The sequence below is a fragment of the Chanos chanos genome, chromosome 16 (assembly GCF_902362185.1).
Source record: "Chanos chanos chromosome 16, fChaCha1.1, whole genome shotgun sequence".
Classification (NCBI taxonomy): Eukaryota; Metazoa; Chordata; class Actinopteri; order Gonorynchiformes; family Chanidae; genus Chanos; species Chanos chanos.
In genome coordinates this window covers 13963733-13981903 of record NC_044510.1, presented here as the reverse complement: position 1 = coordinate 13981903, position 18171 = coordinate 13963733, and the positions used below count along the sequence as shown (strand labels likewise).

Sequence of the window (18171 nt, the reverse complement as noted above, 5' to 3'; positions counted from 1 at the left end):
AACCGATGAAATGTCCAGTTGAGGTTGCAAATGTGGGCATCCTTATCAAGGCTGGTGGAATGCATCAACCCCTAAATCTAGAGTTACATTTTAGAGTAGTGACACAGTAAACAATTAATCTTCCCATTAATAAGAACCATAAGACACTGAGATCTGACTCTGTGCGATTCTGACGTGACACTTACGATGGCTGCAAGTTAAATTAAAAGTGGATCTTTTTTGGATACTCATTTTTATTTTTTTTTTTGCTAGACTGTGTTCGAGTAAGAACCACCATGTTGGGGGGGGTGGGGGTTTGTTTTGAGACACAGCAGCCTATAGGTCTTGTTTTGTGTTTTTTTCCGTGCGCTGATTCCCTGTTGCAGGACTCACTCTGAGCGAGAAGCTGGGAGATGGTTTTCCGGTTGTCTTCCGTCCCCTCGCACTCTTTCGCTGCCAGCTGCTTGTTGGCAGTCTCCATCCTCTCTGAGAAAGACACACACACACACACACGGAAAGAGCGTTTCCACGACGACGTTAACACACTGTTCCTAAATAGATACGCTCTCCAGGCATTTCAGCCAGAACGAAGCAGCGGGAGATAAAAAAAAAAACCCTTCCTCCACGTTCTGTATGGTATTCATTCGAACATGAACGCACACAAGTGTAAACATAACGCATTCACAACAAGGATTTCTCAGATGCGGTCCTGGGAGGTGGGTGGGGTAGGGGGGGGGTCCCCACTTTGTGATCAGAGATGGACTCTTCCCTGGGGAAACAGGTGTGTGTACTCTTCAGCTTGTCAGAGACCATGCTGTTTGCTCAACACGAAAACCAGCGGGAATCCAGACCCCTGAGAATCGGACTTAAAGAACCCTAAAATTCTAAGATTCAGTGCCTGAAATATCACCTGGTGTTTACAGTATTTCTAAAAGGAAGCTGTGTAAAAGGCAGTTGGGTTAGGAGTGCCTAGCCTAGTGTGTGAGGGATATGAAGAGGATTTTTGGGAGAGAAAAGTAATTTGTAAATGTTTATCCAGGAGTGGGTTCCAATCCTGAGGTCTATTGGCTATCACACACAAGCCAAACTGCAAAGCTGACAGCATCAATACTGACCTACTTTAAAGAGAAGGAACCGTATATGCAAGAATGTTTCTGATTTCCTCCCGCAGCTTCTTGGTACGAACTTTTCTTTTTCTTTCTTTCTTTTTTTTTTTTTCTTTTTTTTGAAACTGTAGCACAGTACTCTTAACAGCTACTTTAGAGAGAAATTCCTCATTCTTTCAGAGAGCTCTTCACGCATAAAAAATGCCACAGGGATCCGTTGCTCAGCAAATAAAACAAACAAATATCAAACAATAATTTAAAACCCCCAGTGAGACCACTAGTCATAATTCACTAACGCTGTTAAGTCCAGAAAAACTGGGCTTAACAAAAGAACCATTCTTTTGCCGAGTTTGCTAGGTTTTTTTTTTTTTTGTGCAATGGCAAAATGTTTGTCAGAGAAAACGTTAAAATAACAATTCACTCAACTGTTAAACCTTCGCACGCTGTATGAGGAATACTCTAGAACACAACACTAAGTCCTGTTAGCTTAACTTTCTTCCATTTCAAATGATAAAGTGACAAGGATGTGAATTTACTGGAAAGAAGAGGGGGGAGAGGGAGAGAGTGAGAGAGAGAGAGAGAGAGAGAGAGAGAGGGAGAGAGGAATGTCATTCTTATGCTCTCTTATACTTGATTTGTGTGTGGGCCTGGGACAGGGCAGCTTAACCTAAAGAATGAGAAACACAGAAAGGAAGAGAGGAAGGCAAAAAGGAAAAAAAAATTCCCTGCATTTTGCCATAAAACTCTGAGAACTCCCTGTGGACCTGAAGTCTGGGCTCGCTGCCATAAATTCAGTCCCCCCCCCCCCCTCTCTCCTGGACTGAAGAACACTGTAGTGCAAAGATACAGAGGTGGCCAAACTCTGGCTAGTTTAAAGCTTGACAAATGAAACACATGAAACACTGAGCGAGTGTGCTCGAATGTGATCACAAGTTAACACACGCAATGCCAATCAACTGCCATAAACCCTGTGTATTTTCCTCTGTCGGGCTATCATTTGTTCAGCAAAACAATCAGGGGGTTTACAGAATATATCTGAACAAGATACCACATGAACTCCCTCAAGACTGTAAATATTAAACAATTTGGTTAGCCTTCAGTTACTTAAAAATACAGAAACTACTTTGTCTAAAAAAAAAAAAAAAAAAAAAAGAATAATTTCTCTTGAAAAGTATAATTGTTGAATGTGGGGAACCGCATCAGCCCCCTGTTACTTGTGGGAGAAACACAATACCTTCCTCTAACGTCCAAGACATATACCAAAGCCAAAACCACAGCAACAGATACAAAGGTACACCCAGCAAAGCCAAAAGATGAAACACACCCCTCTACATTTCATTCTACAGTCATCCAAGACTGCCCTAAATTCACTGATCTTTCTCCCCACATTCTTATCAGACCCTATATCTTCACATCTATATGTGAGTTTGGAGACACCAATGTCTGGACATAAATCGATGTACTTCCAGGATGGATATCTCTGAGCAAAGAAACAGTGACTGGTTAAGGATCTGGGCAACACTATGCAAGTGGCCATAACAGCCGTTACACAACTGTCTCCCCAAGAACCTCACCAAGATCCTGACCAGCAGTGTTAAGCCGCCCCCCCCCCCCAAAACCCTCACTGAGATCCTGCCCAACAGTGTTAAGCCACCCCCCCCCCCCAAAAAAACCTCACTGAGATCCTGCCCAACAGTGTTAAGCCACCCCCCCCCAAAAAACCTCACTGAGATCCTGCCCAACAGTGTTAAGCCACCCCCCCCCCAAAAACCTCACTGAGATCCTGCCCAACAGTGTTAAGCCACCCCCCCCCCCCCAAAAACCTCACTGAGATCCTGCCCAACAGTGTTAAGCCACCCCCCCCCCCCAAAAACCTCACTGAGATCCTGACCAACAGTGTTAAGCCACCCCCCCCCCCCAAAAACCTCACTGAGATCCTGCCCAACACTGCCGAGGCAACGTCAGCTTTATGGATCCTCGAGTGGCGTGCCCAAGTTCACCAAATTAAGCTCTGTCAGATGTCCCTCAATAAACCCTCAGATCTTGATTCAGCCACCAGACCAGGTTCTCACCTCGTAGGTCCCTGTTGAAATCGTGAAGCCGCCGCACCTCCAGTTCCAGCTTGTTCCTCATGGTTTTCTCCAGAGCTTCTCTCTTGGAGGAGGACTTGGCGAGGTTCTCGTAGGCTTCAGACACCATCTGGATCTCTGTCTCCAGCTGCAGACGAGAGGTACGTGAGGAACTACCCTTCGCTCAGCTACTGTCTTTCAAGGCTAGAGACTCTTGATGGCAGGGTCTCCCATCAAGTTCTGGAAGGCCACAGTCCCATTGATTGTTGTTAATTTTATAGTTAAATGGCTTTTTTTTTTTTTTAAACCTGTGAAACAGGTGCATTGACTCCTAAGCCAATCAGAAAACTAGAAGGAATGATTGGAGAACCAGCAGAACTTTGCCCCCTCGGCACTGGCTTTAGGGAGCCCTACTTTAAAGCCTGCCTGCTAACAGTTACAGTGCTGGCACTCAGTTGTGCATCTCAGGACTTCAACCATGAAACTGTATATTGAAAAAAGCTTACTTTGAGCAAACCTTATTGTATGCATGTGCGATGCATCACGATACTAAAAGCTTGTTTTTTTTTTTATTGGGCATTACATTTTGACTCCCACTGTTGTTGCTGAAAATGAATTTTAAATTCTAATAATACCGGGATTTCTCTGTGCTAAGGTACAGGGGACCACTGGAGCTAATAACAAAGTGTCAAATACACGTGCTCAGTGCTAAAAAAACAGATGATCTTCCATAGGGTTTTCCTTACCTTCTGGAGCCTGGAGACCTTCTCTCCGGAAACTTCCAAGTCCTGCTTGAGCCGGCGGTTCTCCTCTGTCAACATGTCAATCATCTGTTGGGAGCGTGCCAACATGGCATACGGATCGCCCTGTACAGAATGGGGGTGCGGGTAATGCTGCCCTGGACCTTGCATTTGGGGATGGTGCACATGGAGACCCCTGGGGGCCGATCCATAAGGGTCATGGGGGAAGCCATGGCCACGTTGAGGGGGTGGATGGCCGGGGCCAGGGCCGTAAGGGTCACCCTGGTGGGATCCTGGCCCTTGCGAGCCCCGGGGACCCATGGGGTAATGGGGCTCGGCTGGATGAGGCATGGGCAGGGGAGGGTGTGAGGAGGCTAGGATGGCGCTGAGAGCAGAGGACTGAGCACGGGACAGAGAGCCCACAGAAGTGACTGAAGAGGTGGGGCTATGCTGATGGACAGGTCTCTGAGAGTGTCCGGAACCATCCTTACTGGAGCTGTGAGGACAGAACAGCCGATCACATTTCGGTGCAGCCACAAGGTCAAATAAAGTACACTACCTGTTCTCTACAACCTTTTACAACGGTGGCTCAACAAAGCTTTCATCAGTCACAAATACAGCAGATCCAGGACTTTACATTACGAAAGTTTGATGCTGCAAGTTGGACAGAAACTGTCACATCTTTAAGTTGTAGGGTAGAATTTTGCGAGTTTCACAGGAGGATGCTCAGAAAAACAACTCAGTTGGTTAGGGATAAACCAAACCAAAATTGAGAGTATCCTTCGCTGTTTTCTAACAGTAGTGTGTACATAAGACTTAAGACTACTGTTAGAGTAGAGTCAAGACCTTTTGTGTTTGTTCACTGGTAAAAAATTGGAGCATGGAAAACAACTGGGAATCATGTGACCTCTGCCCTACATTTGACACATGACCGACCTTTGATAAAACAAAACAAAACAAAACAAAAAAAAAAAAAAAAAGATTTTGCAAGACAAGGTAAACATTCCTGTTCTGTGGAACTTTAGTGTCATATTGTCGTGTTGTGGCTTGCAGCGGTTGATCATTAAAAATTCTCTTTGCATTCTTTGGTGTTTGCCACATACTGGCTGTGAACAGATCCAAGGAGAACAGGTGAAACAGGCTTTGTCCCAGACAACATGTCCCTGCACCGTCGGGAAGGGTGTATGTAGCAGTGCCCCGCTTTGATAGCTTTCTCATTTAGACAACCATTATTAATTTTAGCCAACCAAACAAGATGCCATACGACACAAATGATAGAAACCCATTCAAAGTCATTTCAGAACAGTTTCTGAAACAGACCTACTGTCAGAAATCTAAACTGAAAACAGAAACGTGTCCTGCTGATAATCAACTACTAGAGCAACTCATCAGCCCCAACTGGAGTTTTCTCATGTAGATTGTATTTTTCCTCTTATCTATTCAAGTGTGCTGGTAGGTGTTATCGTTCAGCTAGAGTTAATGGGCTGCTAACACAGTGAGCTTTTTATAGTAGCCAAGAGGAAACTTACCGGAAGGAGCCATACTCGGGTGGAGGCTGGTAGCGCACATGGGGCATCTCATTGCGGGTCTGCGGCCCAGCTGCCCGGTGGTCAGAGAAGTAATGCCCAGGCTCCTGGTGCTGTTGCTGCGTTGGCTGCTGCTGTCTGGGTGGAGAGGCCATACTTTTAAAAGGGTAGTCTGGTGGAGGGCCCCTGTGTTGTGGCCCTGTAGGTTTGTAGTAGTCCCCTGGAGGTCCCGGAGGAGGCAACTGAGGTGAGAGTGGGGCGCTAGTGACTGGCGCGTGGGCTTTGACGCCGCTCGTTGCCAACGACAGCTGCATCAGCCGTTCGCTGAGGGACCGCACGTGGCCCTGTTTCAAGTCTTTCAGCCCGTCGTCCTGATGCACTTTCCCCCCGCTGACCCTTTGCACCGTGGCTCTCCCCTCTGGAGGACGCACCTTGGAATTGCTTACTCCAGTCACGTAGAAAGCTGCGCCCACTGAGGCAGGGAGTTGGGGTTGCGGGGGAGGTTGCCCACGGAAGTACTGCGACTGGACTTTGGCTTCCTCGTAAGTGGGCAAGTCTTCAGGGCCCAACCCGCCCTGGCCGCCAATACAGGGCCCGCCCTGTCCGGTGCCCCCCCCAGACCCCCCGCCGCCACCTCCGCGAGTATTTAGCTGCTTCTCCATCCCTCCGTCCGCCTGTAACTCCTGGCCCTGTGGCTCTTGACGTGCAATGTGAGAAACCATCGAATGATCCTCAACAGGGCCCCCAGGACCAGGGTACCCTTGTTGCTGTGCTTGCTGTTGCTGAGATTGCTGTTGCTGATGAAGTTGCTGTTGTTGTTGTTGTTGTTGTTGTTGCTGCTGCTGCTGCTGCTGCTGCTGAAGGGCGAGGTAGTTGCGGCCCATCTGCTCCTGTAGGAGGCGCTGTAACACAGTGCTGCTGCCGCCGCTTCCACCTCCGCCGCCGGACGTCTCCTCGGAAACAGAGGCCGCCGACCTCATCTCTGGCTCCCGTGCGCCGACCACCTCGTGGAAGGAGGAGCTCCGGCCACGGTCCACGGCCCCTGCTGATAAAAAAAAGAAAAAAAAGAAAAAAAGAGTGGCACTCAGCCTGCTGTCAGTCAAGACTGATAAAACCATCAGTCAACGTCTAGGCGGGTGTTTATGGGAAGCCGGCACAGTAGCAATGAATAGAAATGAGTAAGTGACATTAAACAATTCCCCTTATTCCTTTAAGAGCTCAGAAGAATGAAATGCCCAGACCCAAAGTCCAGACCCAAACAAAGTGACCTTTTCCCCAATGCTCCTCACACGTTGACATCTGGGTAGAATTCAGCTTAGTTAAAAAAAAAACAAACAAAAAAAACATAGGCATTGTTTAAAGCCAATTATGTAACCCTAGTCAAGCCAGGTCAGGGTAAAATCTTCTATGAAGTGCTGAATCCCAGAGTCAATGCGCTGAAGCCATACCAATAGAACATTGTAATTCCAGTCCCACTTAGACACCCAAACCACTGACTGATCTCATTGCCAACATGCATGTAGCTAGCCCGATTCAGAGATACCATTACTGAAAATGGTCAAAGCTACAGTAAGGTCCTTTCCATAGAAACAAATTCATTTAACACATGTTAAAAACTAACATAATGAATAACAGTGAAGTGTTAAGACACACAAAGCCATTAGGAGAATACCATTCCTTCCAGTCAGTTCAATGTTTCAAAAGTTCAGATTAAATACTTTATGCTAAGGGTAACAATGACTAGATCATCCAATTGAAACAATATTGTCATTGTAATTTTAAAATATCAAAAACAGAGTCTCGCTGGTGGTCCCGCACCAGAGTTTGGCTTTTAATGAACTTTCCGTCAAAAAAAAAAAAAAAAAAAAAATGTGGTTAATATTTTGGAGGGAGTGGTTACTGCTAACGGCCCTGGATACAGTTTTCAGTCTACGTGGTTAATGCACAGTCTACTGAAAATGGAGTGAAATGGAAGTGTTATTACATCTATTGCTTTCTGTTATTCTCCCCATTCTCAGCGAGGATGACGCTTTTTTCCGAAACATCTGCAGACAAATAAATAAACGAATAAATATGTGTACAGTGAAACAGGAACGGGGCCCCGTTCATCTACATCTGCTTTTAAAAACAAACAGGGAGAGAAACAAAGAGAGAGAGACAGAGAGAGAGAGAGGGACAGAGAGAGAGAAAGAAAGAGAGAGAGAGGGACAGAGACTCAGAGAGAGAGAGACACAGAGAGAGAGAGAGAGAGAGAAACAAAGAGAGAGAGAGAGAGAGAGAGAGAGAAATATGCATGGTACAAAGGAACTCAATCCCTCTCCCTCCTCCCAAAACATACTTTAACTTCCTCTTCCTGTTGCTCCTCCAACAACTCTTCTCTCTCTTTCACTGTCCCCCCCTCCTCTGAACAAACTACTGAAACGACATTGGGGAACAAATGGACGGATATAAATGAAAAACAACAACAACAAAAAAAGAACGAATGAATGAATGAATGAATGAATGAATGAATGAAAAATGTTAAAGATGGATGGTTGGATGGTTAATGACAATGGTCAGTATCCTGTTCTTTTTTTGACCTTTAGTTGCGTTGTTCTTTTTTGCTGACCTTTGGTTTAGTTATGTAACAAAGAAAAAAAGAAAAAAAAAAAAGAAAAAGAAAACTCAGAAAGCCATAATCACAGTCATCTGGAATATCGCACAAAGCAGGATTTCTCAGACAGCCAGAGCCAATGACTGACCACTGCACAACAGGGCAATTTCCGAGCTGTTCTCCCATTGGACAGTCTCAACTACTAGGTCAAGTTATTTGGCTAAATGAGAAGTCCTCCTGAGTGGAACACATTCCCTTAAACAGAGTCATCTATTACGCATCGTACGACATATCAGACACATCTGAACTGTGTGTATATAGTCCTGTAGAATGTGATGGGTATTACATCAACTAGGTGTAGATACATGTATCCGTGGAGTTAACACCTTAACAAATGCTCTTTTTTCATTAAACGATTTAAAAAAAAAAGCCCGAAATGCTATCGCTGCAGTTTTTGATCTTCCTTTTTCGCCTTCCCACCTCCCGCCATGTCTCCCCTCTGTCCTGTGCTCTTAATGCGGAACCCGCTCTATCCTCGAACCCCTCCCCCTCTCTGTCTTGACGGTGGTCCCTGTGGCCTACCTGTGTAGCTGGCGTACGTGGCGTCCCGCGTCACGACCGGCTGGTCATCGTGAGGCTGCTGGCCGAGGTACGCGTTCTCCACAAGCTCCTCCAGTCGGTGGAAAACGCTGAGGCGATGACCGAGATCTCGGACTCCCAGCCACTCTGGAACAGGAAAGGAAACACTCTCAGCAAAGACAGAGAGAGAGAGGGAAAACAATGGGGGTGGGGTCCACTTGGGGGGGGGGGGGGGGGGGGGGGGGGGGGGGGGGGGGGGGGGGGGGGGGGGGTCAGGAATGCGAAACGTGAAGGGACTCCGCTCGGCTTCCTCATACTGAAAATATCAACCAAAAATCATAAAAGAAAGTAAAAATTAAAATGCAGAAAGGTGCCTTATTGGAAAAGACAGCCTGGTAGCAGTGCCTCATTAGTCTTGTCTTTGTCTTTGCTCCCTTTATAAGCAAAGCTTGGTTGTTACAAGTTACCAGGGATTGAATCTTAATCTGCCGGTCTAGGGTCAGCGTGTGTAGTGTTATGTTTTAGTTTTGAGCAATGGTTGGAGGTTAATATGTATCAACTGGTCCAGGATCAGTGTCTCTGAAGGACAGAGAGCAGAAACAGAGCATATCCATTTGGGCTAAAAATCATACACAGGATGTGAGGATGACCAGAGTGGGAATATGGGATTACTCCAGGGAACATCAGCTGCCTGAAACTAAAACAGAGCAAAAATTCCCTCTCACGAACATTAGGAACGCCCCCCCCCCCCACCCCCACCCCCACCCCAACCCCCCCGTCTGAAACAATAATATTTTAGCCAGAGTCAGAGAGGGGTCAAACAGTGTGTGAACGTGGATATGCAGGAACACGTGGACGTTTTAGAAATAACAATATCTCCCATTCTTTCAAACAACGGTAATCTTAGACAAGCAAAACATTAGTGCGATAAAAAATGGTATATGATAAAATCATTTCTCTCCCTCTTTCCTTGTTTATGAATCTGTGTATCGTTTTTGAGATGAAATAAAAACCTGAGTCAGTAAGTAGGTCAGTAAGTGTTGAAAAAGGAACAAGATCATCCATCACTTTACCTAATACGTCCATAATAAGTTTGTACAGTAAATTACTACGCTGTTTACTATAGACAGTGAAACACGGGCTCAGCTCAGTATCATCAAATGCCCAATCACAACATCAAAAAAAACAGGTGGGTCAATTAGGTGGGTCACACTTCCCTCTATTAATTTTTAAAGGACAGCACATACACCCTCCTCGCCCCTCCACACACACACAAACACACACACATACAAACACACACACACAAACACACACACACACACAAACACAAGTCCGAATCAAATATCACAAGATTTAGTCCTCCCTCCCTCCTCCCCGAAACAAAGCCCAAAACGTTCTCAAACGCCCCCCGCCCCCGACACACACACACACACACACACACACACACAAACACTTCAACTGACTGACATCTGAAACATTCAGTTCCTTGACGGGTTCAGATAAACAGTTTACACAGTGACCAGGGCGAGCATTCCAAAGTGAATTTCGCGGAATCTGACATTCCCAAACGTCCTCTTGGATAGGTCTCCCGTTCCCGCTTTTCCCCAGAAAGGCATCTGACATCAGAGTTCCGTCGTGGTTCTGTTAGCGACACGCCGTGCTGACAGTTCCCGTATTAGCGACCGGGGAGGGGGGGGGGGGGGGCGCATGGAGAGTGTCAGCTCTGCCGACGGAGAATGACAAAAATGAAAGACTGTTTATCTGAAGCACTTGGAGAGTCACCCCATCTATTCTACACTCACAGCGTGTATATACGACCAGGTTGTGCGGAATGCGAGGCTTGTTTCCTGACGTGGAACAGAAATCGTTTTGTCTCAAAAGCGGGCGGTGAACGGTTTTCGGGGGCAGCCGTTGGATTTACTTTCCAGCTGCCTGGTTTATCCCGTTGACCGAACATTCGTCGTTTAGATGAAACTGCTACCGTCGTCGCCCACGGATTCAGACAAGCCAAACGAATGAAAACAAAAGGAGATGACAATGTAGGACGAAATTGAACTCACAGATTTCAAGTTTTCTCAGCGAGACTGTCGAAGGCTACTCCAATGAAATTCCAGAACCCGCTCCTTGGTTTCAAGTGTCTTTGTTGTAGATTTGAGTACGAAGAACGCGCGTAATGCCCTGCTCTTGCTCTCATCTGTTTCTGCTGAGTTTTGGTAATAGGTGTCTCCTCCTCTCCCTGACACAAGCCTTCAGGTGTGGTTCTGAAGACAGGTGAGCCTGGACCCCAGCCAAATTTTCCAACACACCCTCATACCTTAGTGCTGTTATAACTGCTCTCCCTCTCACACACACACACACACACACACACACACACACACACACAGAGCGACAGGTTCTCCACACACCCTCATATTTGAGCCCTAATAAGAATGTTCATACACAAACAGGTGCCTCTTCACACCACACACACCCTGATACCTGAGTGCTGTTCTAACACCTCTTGCACTCACGCTCTTTTCCCTCTTTTTTTCCCTTTCTCTCTCTCTCTCTCTCTCTCTCTCTCTCTCTCACACATACACACACACACACACACAGAGAACGAGCGGCAGGTTTTCTACACACCCTCATACCTGAGCGTTGTGGGAACTGCTGACACAGGCACTGACACAAAGAGGTGCTCTCCCTCCGCGCTTCACACGCTCAAACACAAGCAAACAAAATCCCTTCGCTCCAGTTCGGTTTAACCGTCTCTGTGATCAGCGCTCGTCCCGGAGCCCGGCGGTGTGACAGCTAAGAGCGCTACTACAGCACCGTGGCAAAAAAGGCGGGAAACCACAGGACATCGTTGTCTGACGTCTCCACGGCCCGTCCATTAGAGTACACTCTAAACACAGCGTTAATCCCCGTTAGAACGCCCGTGTATACACACAAGTGTAATTAAAGAGAGTGAGAGATACACACATGCTGCGCTCAGACAAACTGCTTTGGTGTGTACCGTGGCAATACACGGCAGCGACCGGACGTGGTTCAGGTCTTTGTCCGTCCGGCCAAAGAACCACCTGGGTGCAAATTGAATTTGTAAACGAAACGGGACATTATCACCGTGGGGAAAAGGGACCAGTGTGCACATTGTCTTTGTCCCTCGGTGTAAATCTTAATATATATATATATATATATATATATTTTTTTTTTTACCCTTAAATGATCACATATTCCTTTACTGCACAGTCCGGCCACTTGCAGGTGAAAAGCATGTTTACCGACTGTATTACTGACTGTTTATTTTTAAAACGTTGCTTTAAATATCATTTACTTTTATGCCACCTTAAGTGTTTCAACCAGGTGTGTAAACACACCACCTGCTCATGAATTGAGATGAATAGAGTTTCCAAAGAAAAAGAGAGAAAGCTCCCCAGGTTTATCTAAAACACCAGCTTCACGATTCAGTGATTTATAAGTCTGACTTCCAGTCCCCAGCCAAGCTGGATCAGGACCAACAAAACAATAAAGAAATCCAATTTACCCTAATCAAGACCAACCTGTTCATGCAACCATCAAAACTATCTCCCCGCTAAAAGAACCTGTTCTGTATCAAAGAAGCAGTCAAACACTGATAGGCTGCAGTCAGGGCAGCTGAAACGTTTTGGGAGTGATTGGGAGGTTTTTGCACTCTGAACACACGACGGTGAGGTTTTTAAATCCGCTTCCCGTCATAAATTTCACCGTGGCGAGGGCCGGTACCAGGTTGCGGAACTCCAATAGGAAACACATCCGCCCGGGGGTGCCTTGGCATCGGTGGGCGTGGCCTCAGCTCCAGATTTCTCCTGAATCGCATGACGCTGGCCACTCCTCAAAGCAGAGGGCTCCATACTGCCAAGAGCCCAAAAAAAAAAAAAAGACAGGAAAAGAAAAAAGAAAAAAAAAAAAACCCCTAATGCAGAGGGCCTCTGGTGTTTTCCAGGGTTTGCCCTGCAGTAAGAAACACAGAAAGGGAGAAAAAGAAAACGAAAGAGCGATGACTGTAGAGTCAATATCAGGGCAGGAAGAGAGTGATGGGGATGGCGGGGGGGGGGGGGGGGGGGGGCTACCAGAGGTCTGGGTAGCTCTGTGCCAGAATGGATGTCCGAGAGTCACAGGAAAGAAAGAGAGAGAGAGAGAGAGAGAGAGAGAGAGAGAGAGAGACCGGCTTCCTCTGGGAAAATCCCTGACTTGTTTCAATACACAATAAATCAAATGAGCTAAAAAGAGAGGCTGGTAGTGGAAGTCTATTTGCTTATATACACACACACCTTATTTGCGCTTATAAAAAGAGTCATTAACATGACAGTGGCCATTGTTAGTATTGTGTCATTGAACACTACAGTCAGCTGATACGAATCAAAGCATCACTTACATAAAACGACTAAACAGAAAAATGTTTAATGAGGCTTTGCACGGGACATTCCGACCGTATTTTTATGATCCGCTCAAAACACATTTTACTGCTTTGTTCGACTGATCTCTCAAGCAGTCCGTGTGACATACAGGTAACTGGTTAACAGTTAAATGATTTATTGACATCAGGACAAATCTCAAAGCTAAAACAAGCACCACAAGGCATTTATTCTGAGGAAAAAAACAACCTCTGAGACCCTTAGAAAACCTGCTTGCCTGGACCCTTTTGTTTGCCTCTGTTTGGGTTCTGGATTTTGCGTTGGCCTGGTGCGCGTTCTGAATGAAAGTCGTGGTTATGTAAATATTTGCTTGATGTGTGCGACTTTCCCAGGCATCCACACACACACACACACACACACACACACACACACACACACACCTTTTGCTCTGGTAAAAGGGCACTAACACGGTGGGAACGCGGTGCTGGCAAAGTGTTGGCTAACTGTTGCCGTGCCAACATCCCACACCCCACACATGAGCGTCACCTGACTCTGAGGTCATTTCCAGACCAGACCTCGAACTGACCCAGGATCAGCCCGACATCGTATCTCAGCATGATTTAGGCAAAAGACCTAGCTACACAGACCTGATTCTAAAATCAGGCTACAGAGAAAAATCTCTTGATAAATCACAACCTGTTCTAACTATAAGCACTGTGTGTACACTAATTGGCGAGTTGGCTCTGTGCTACTGAGAAACAGTTGGATGGTTGAACTTAGTTGAGCTATTTTTGAGTTAGAATGGGTTTCAATGTACCGTTACATCAGATGTTTTCTCCCTCTATAAACATTACAAGTTTAACCTCTGATGTGAATCGGGCAGTTCCGTAGCAGAGATGTAACTCTGATCGGAACCACACTGGGACAACCTGAGTTCTTTTCCCCGGGTTCCTGTTCCAACCAATCAGAGTAAGAGTCCAGTACAGGAACCAAGAACGTTCATCCGTGTACGGCCCGATTTTTGCTCCACACTCTTTTCAGACACAGTGTAACCTCATGAGGGAGGATGTGATAACTTTTTCCTCCAAAACCCCTCTCTCTCCGATAGCTACCAAGAGGAGCTTTCTTCTGCTTTGTTCTGTTCTGTCTCTCTCCTCCCTTTCTCTCTCAGAGAGCGGGATGATGGGGCTAGCCTCAAGCGACGACGGCAGAGGGAAGAGGAAAAAGAAAAGAAAAAAAAAAAAGGCCAAACAAACAAGACGTGGTGCGAGAGCTGCAGGAGAACATTCCAGAAAGGTCTCGACCGGTCGACCTCCTGACACACAAAACACAAGGACACTGGGAAGGAGAGCAAGGACGACCTCAGAGAACCCTCTGAATCACCCCTTCCCCCCTCGCACACACACACACACACACACACACACACAAACACACAAAACAGCAACACCATCTTTCACAAGCACCGCTTATGTAATGGGGAGAATATATAAATGAATGCCTTCCGGAAAGATCTTCAACACTGAGAATTAGGACATAATAACACTGCTAATATTGTTTTGGCGGTGCAGAAACACAGGGCTGGAGGGGTGGTGTATGCAGAACCTAGGACAGAGAGATAAAGACATGTTTTTTAGTCAAAAGAACGATAAAAGAGCTAACATGAAAAATGCGGCAGAAATGGAGAGAGAGAGAGAAAGAGAGAGCAGGAGTAAGAAAGAAAGAAAGAAAGAAAGAAAGAAAGAAACTGAGACAAGGAATGAAAGGACAATACAATGGACTAACAGAGCGGACCACGTCAATGCAGTTTTCTCAATGATAATCAGATTACACTCAGAGAAAGAAAAGAGAGACAGAGAGAGAAAGAGACAGAGATATAATGAGAGAGAGAGAGTGTGTGTGTGTGTGTACACAAAGGGGCAAACTGAGAAACACATGGCATAAAGAGCAGGAAATGCAACATTCCAGCCCAGAGAGGTCTGGCATAAAGAACAGGGAGTGAGTGGAGAGTGAGAGGTCTGGTATAAAGAACAGGGAGTGAGTGGAGAGTGAGAGGTCTGGTGCAGCAGAGTGCACAAAGAGTGGGAGGTGCAGAGTTAGGAGCACTTGGTGGGAGAGAGATATGGAGGACACAGAGGGAGAGATGTGGGGGACACATGGGGAGAGATGATGAGGACACAGAGGGAGAGATGAGGAGGACACGGGGGGGAGAAATGAGGAGGACACGGGGGGAGAGATGAGGAGGACACGGGGGGAGAGATGTGGAGGACACGGGGGGGAGAGATGTGGAGGACACAGGGGGAGAGATGAGGAGGACACAGAGGGAGAGATGAGGAGGACACAGAGGGAGAGATGTGGAGGACACGGAAGGAGAGATGTGGAGGATGCAGGGGGAGAGATGTGGAGGACGCAGGGGGAGAGATGTGGAGGACGCGGGGGGAGAGATGTGGAGGACGCGGGGGGAGAGATGTGGAGGACACGGGGGGAGAGATGTGGAGGACATGGGGGGAGAGATGTGGAGGACATGGGGGGAGAGATGTGGAGTTGTGTAGTGGAGATTTAGGGAAGAGTGTGCGTAAAGAACAGCTTCGCCTGACTGGCCGTGACTGACCAGGGCCAACAGGACCCGAGGAGATTCTCACACTGGGAGACTGAGGAAAAAAAAAAAAACTAGGCCAAGAAAGTCATACACATCTGCTCTGTGCTCTTGCTTTCTCTCTCTCTCTCTCTCTGTCTTTTTCCATGTTCACTGCTCCTCTGTTCCTCCGAAAACCAAACAAACAAAAAAAAAAGTCGACCTTCCTTCCTTGTCAACTATATTTGACAGGTGTTGTGATTAAGTACAGGGGAACTTGTGTACCATTAAACATGCCAAAGGTTCTACTGAGAACTTAAATAGAGAGAGAGAGAGAGAGAGAGACAGCAGAGAAAGACATTCAGGCCAAAACCAAAAACACCCCATTCAACATTTAGAGAAATGAAAACGGGCTTCACTTCAGCTTGGATATGCATAGTCACAAAAAACAAACAAACCCCCCCCCCCCCGGTCATTCTTCATTTGACCCAGATATAAAGGTGCATTGTCAAATTTTCTCCCTCTCTCCGTCTATCCTCTTGAGAGAAAACCCACATTATCAGACCCAAAGCAGCTCTTAACCGTGGGTAAAATGAGGAGATTTTGAATGCAGATGTGCGGAGTCAGATGCCGGAGGAAAGATCCAGGTCACTGAGGTGACCCTGCTGGATTGCAAAACCTGCAACCTCCAGTGCTGCCTAACATAAGACACAAACACACACACACACACACACACACACACACACACACACACACACACACACGCACACACACGCACACACACGCACACACACACACGCACACACACACACGCACACACACACACTCGCAGTCACTTCTCTTTTCTTCTCCTCTTCTCGCCTACTCCTGCAAAGTTTCTCTAATGTGGTCACCCCCTCCCCCCCCACACCTCTCACCCGCTCCCCCCTCATCCCCCCCACACGAGCCCCCTGATACAGGCCCAAGCATTCAGAAACAGTTACTTAGTCCCCCCCCCCCCCCCCCCCCCCAATCCAGGCGGTAATGGAAAGCATGTGGTGGTGAGATGAGAAGGACATTTCGTCTCTGTCACTGAAGGCCCTGCTCCAATTTATTGCTTCTTTGTATAAAGTGGAGAAGGAGGAGGAGGAGGAGGAGGGGAAAAAAAAAGAAAAGAAAAAGAAAAAAGAAAAAGTGAGTTGTGCTGATTTGTCAGAGCAGATCCATATCTGCGAAAACAAAAAAAAAACAAAAAAAAAAAGAAGAAGAAGAAGAAGAAGAAGAAGAAAAGAAAAGTCGTAGCTTTTGTACGATGAAGGTTTTGGGGAGTGACTCGGCAAAAGCTGATAACGTTTAATTGCTTGTACAAAAAAAGCGTTCCAACAGGGAAGGGAAGGGAAAAAAAAGAAAAGAAAAGAAAAGAAAAGAAAAAAAAAAGAATGTGTGTGTTCTCATTCCAGAACCTGCACACTCACCGGTGTGACAGGCCAGACGAGGAAGAAAGAGACGAGAGCCAAAGGATACCTGACGGTTTTTAAGTTCAGAGGACTTCGCCTTTTGGGAATGGCATGCCGTCCGGCGAGTTCTGATTGGCCGTTACACGAGGTATGAGACGAATGTAATCAAAATTTCCCCTCACAAAAATCCTGTCTCCAGAGTAAAATTTCCGTATGCTCGTCATTACAGGAAAAAGTCCTCAGACTCGCACACAAACAACTCCAAAAACACGAAACAACACATCTACAAGAGGAGCTTGAAAACAATGCCTGGTGTGGGGGGGAGGCGTGCTTAATTTGGGCCACCTATGACGGCGTCATTGTCTAGAAGCAACGGATGATCCTAAATATCGTGGAGTGACACATCGGATTCCGAGACCTGATGAGTGTTCTGAGGTGAGACACGGTCCCGCCCAGTTCACACGGTCACACATTCCACCGTAACGAGGTATCCGTCCGTTTGTCTGTCTGTCTGTCTGTTTCCCCGACAGGAGGACAGAAACCAGTACTCCAGGTGACTCTTCCAGGAGCATTGACTTACCTATCCTAATATAACACCATCCTGTTCTCCATATTCCTCTCTCTCTCTCTCGGTCATATTTTCTCTCTCTCCCTCTCTGCCAAAAAGCTCCATTCTACGTCAAAGAATTCCTCAGAAGAAATGCGAGAGAATAATTCCCCCAGGAGGCTGAGGGTTGGGGGGGGGGGGGGGGTTGAGAAGTGAGTCAGTTGGGGTGGGGGTGAAGGGGGGGGGGGGGGGGGTTTGGGTTGAGAAGTGAGTCAGTTAAGTTTTAAGTTACAAAACCACCCTGAACATTATACATATGGCATCATATACCATTCATACCACTCTGGTTCTCTCTCTGATTGGGTGGTGAGAAGCCATTCAGCAGTTATAATACATGGGCTAGCAGAGGTACAGTGAGAGTGTGTCAGATAATATCAGCATCAGGTCTGATGCGGAGCAGATGGCTTTGGATCTCCATCAGCTGTAAAATGACCAAGTCAATCATCTTCTTTAGTTATGAGTAGTTGTAACAGTCACATCTGTATGAATCTACAACAGGGCTCATTTGGAAGAACAAACCAACATTATGGGTAATAATAATAATAATAATAACAATGATAATAATAGTTTTGGAGGAGATGGTATGCTTCC

At 46.6% G+C, this 18171-nt stretch overlaps 1 protein-coding gene across 1 annotated transcript in view; it reads right to left on the bottom strand.

Annotated features, from left to right (window-relative positions):
• The window catches only part of amot (angiomotin), a 28729-nt gene that overhangs the window by 6275 nt on the left and 4283 nt on the right, over positions 1 to 18171 (bottom strand). Inside the window, exons 3-9 of the mRNA XM_030793191.1 lie at positions 8596 to 8739; positions 7759 to 7832; positions 7405 to 7465; positions 5424 to 6462; positions 3901 to 4390; positions 3158 to 3302; positions 373 to 465 (exon numbers count right to left, since the gene is read on the bottom strand). Coding sequence (XP_030649051.1) covers positions 373 to 465; positions 3158 to 3302; positions 3901 to 4390; positions 5424 to 6462; positions 7405 to 7465; positions 7759 to 7832; positions 8596 to 8739 — 2046 coding nt within the window. The remainder of the gene's footprint in view (positions 1 to 372; positions 466 to 3157; positions 3303 to 3900; positions 4391 to 5423; positions 6463 to 7404; positions 7466 to 7758; positions 7833 to 8595; positions 8740 to 18171) is intronic.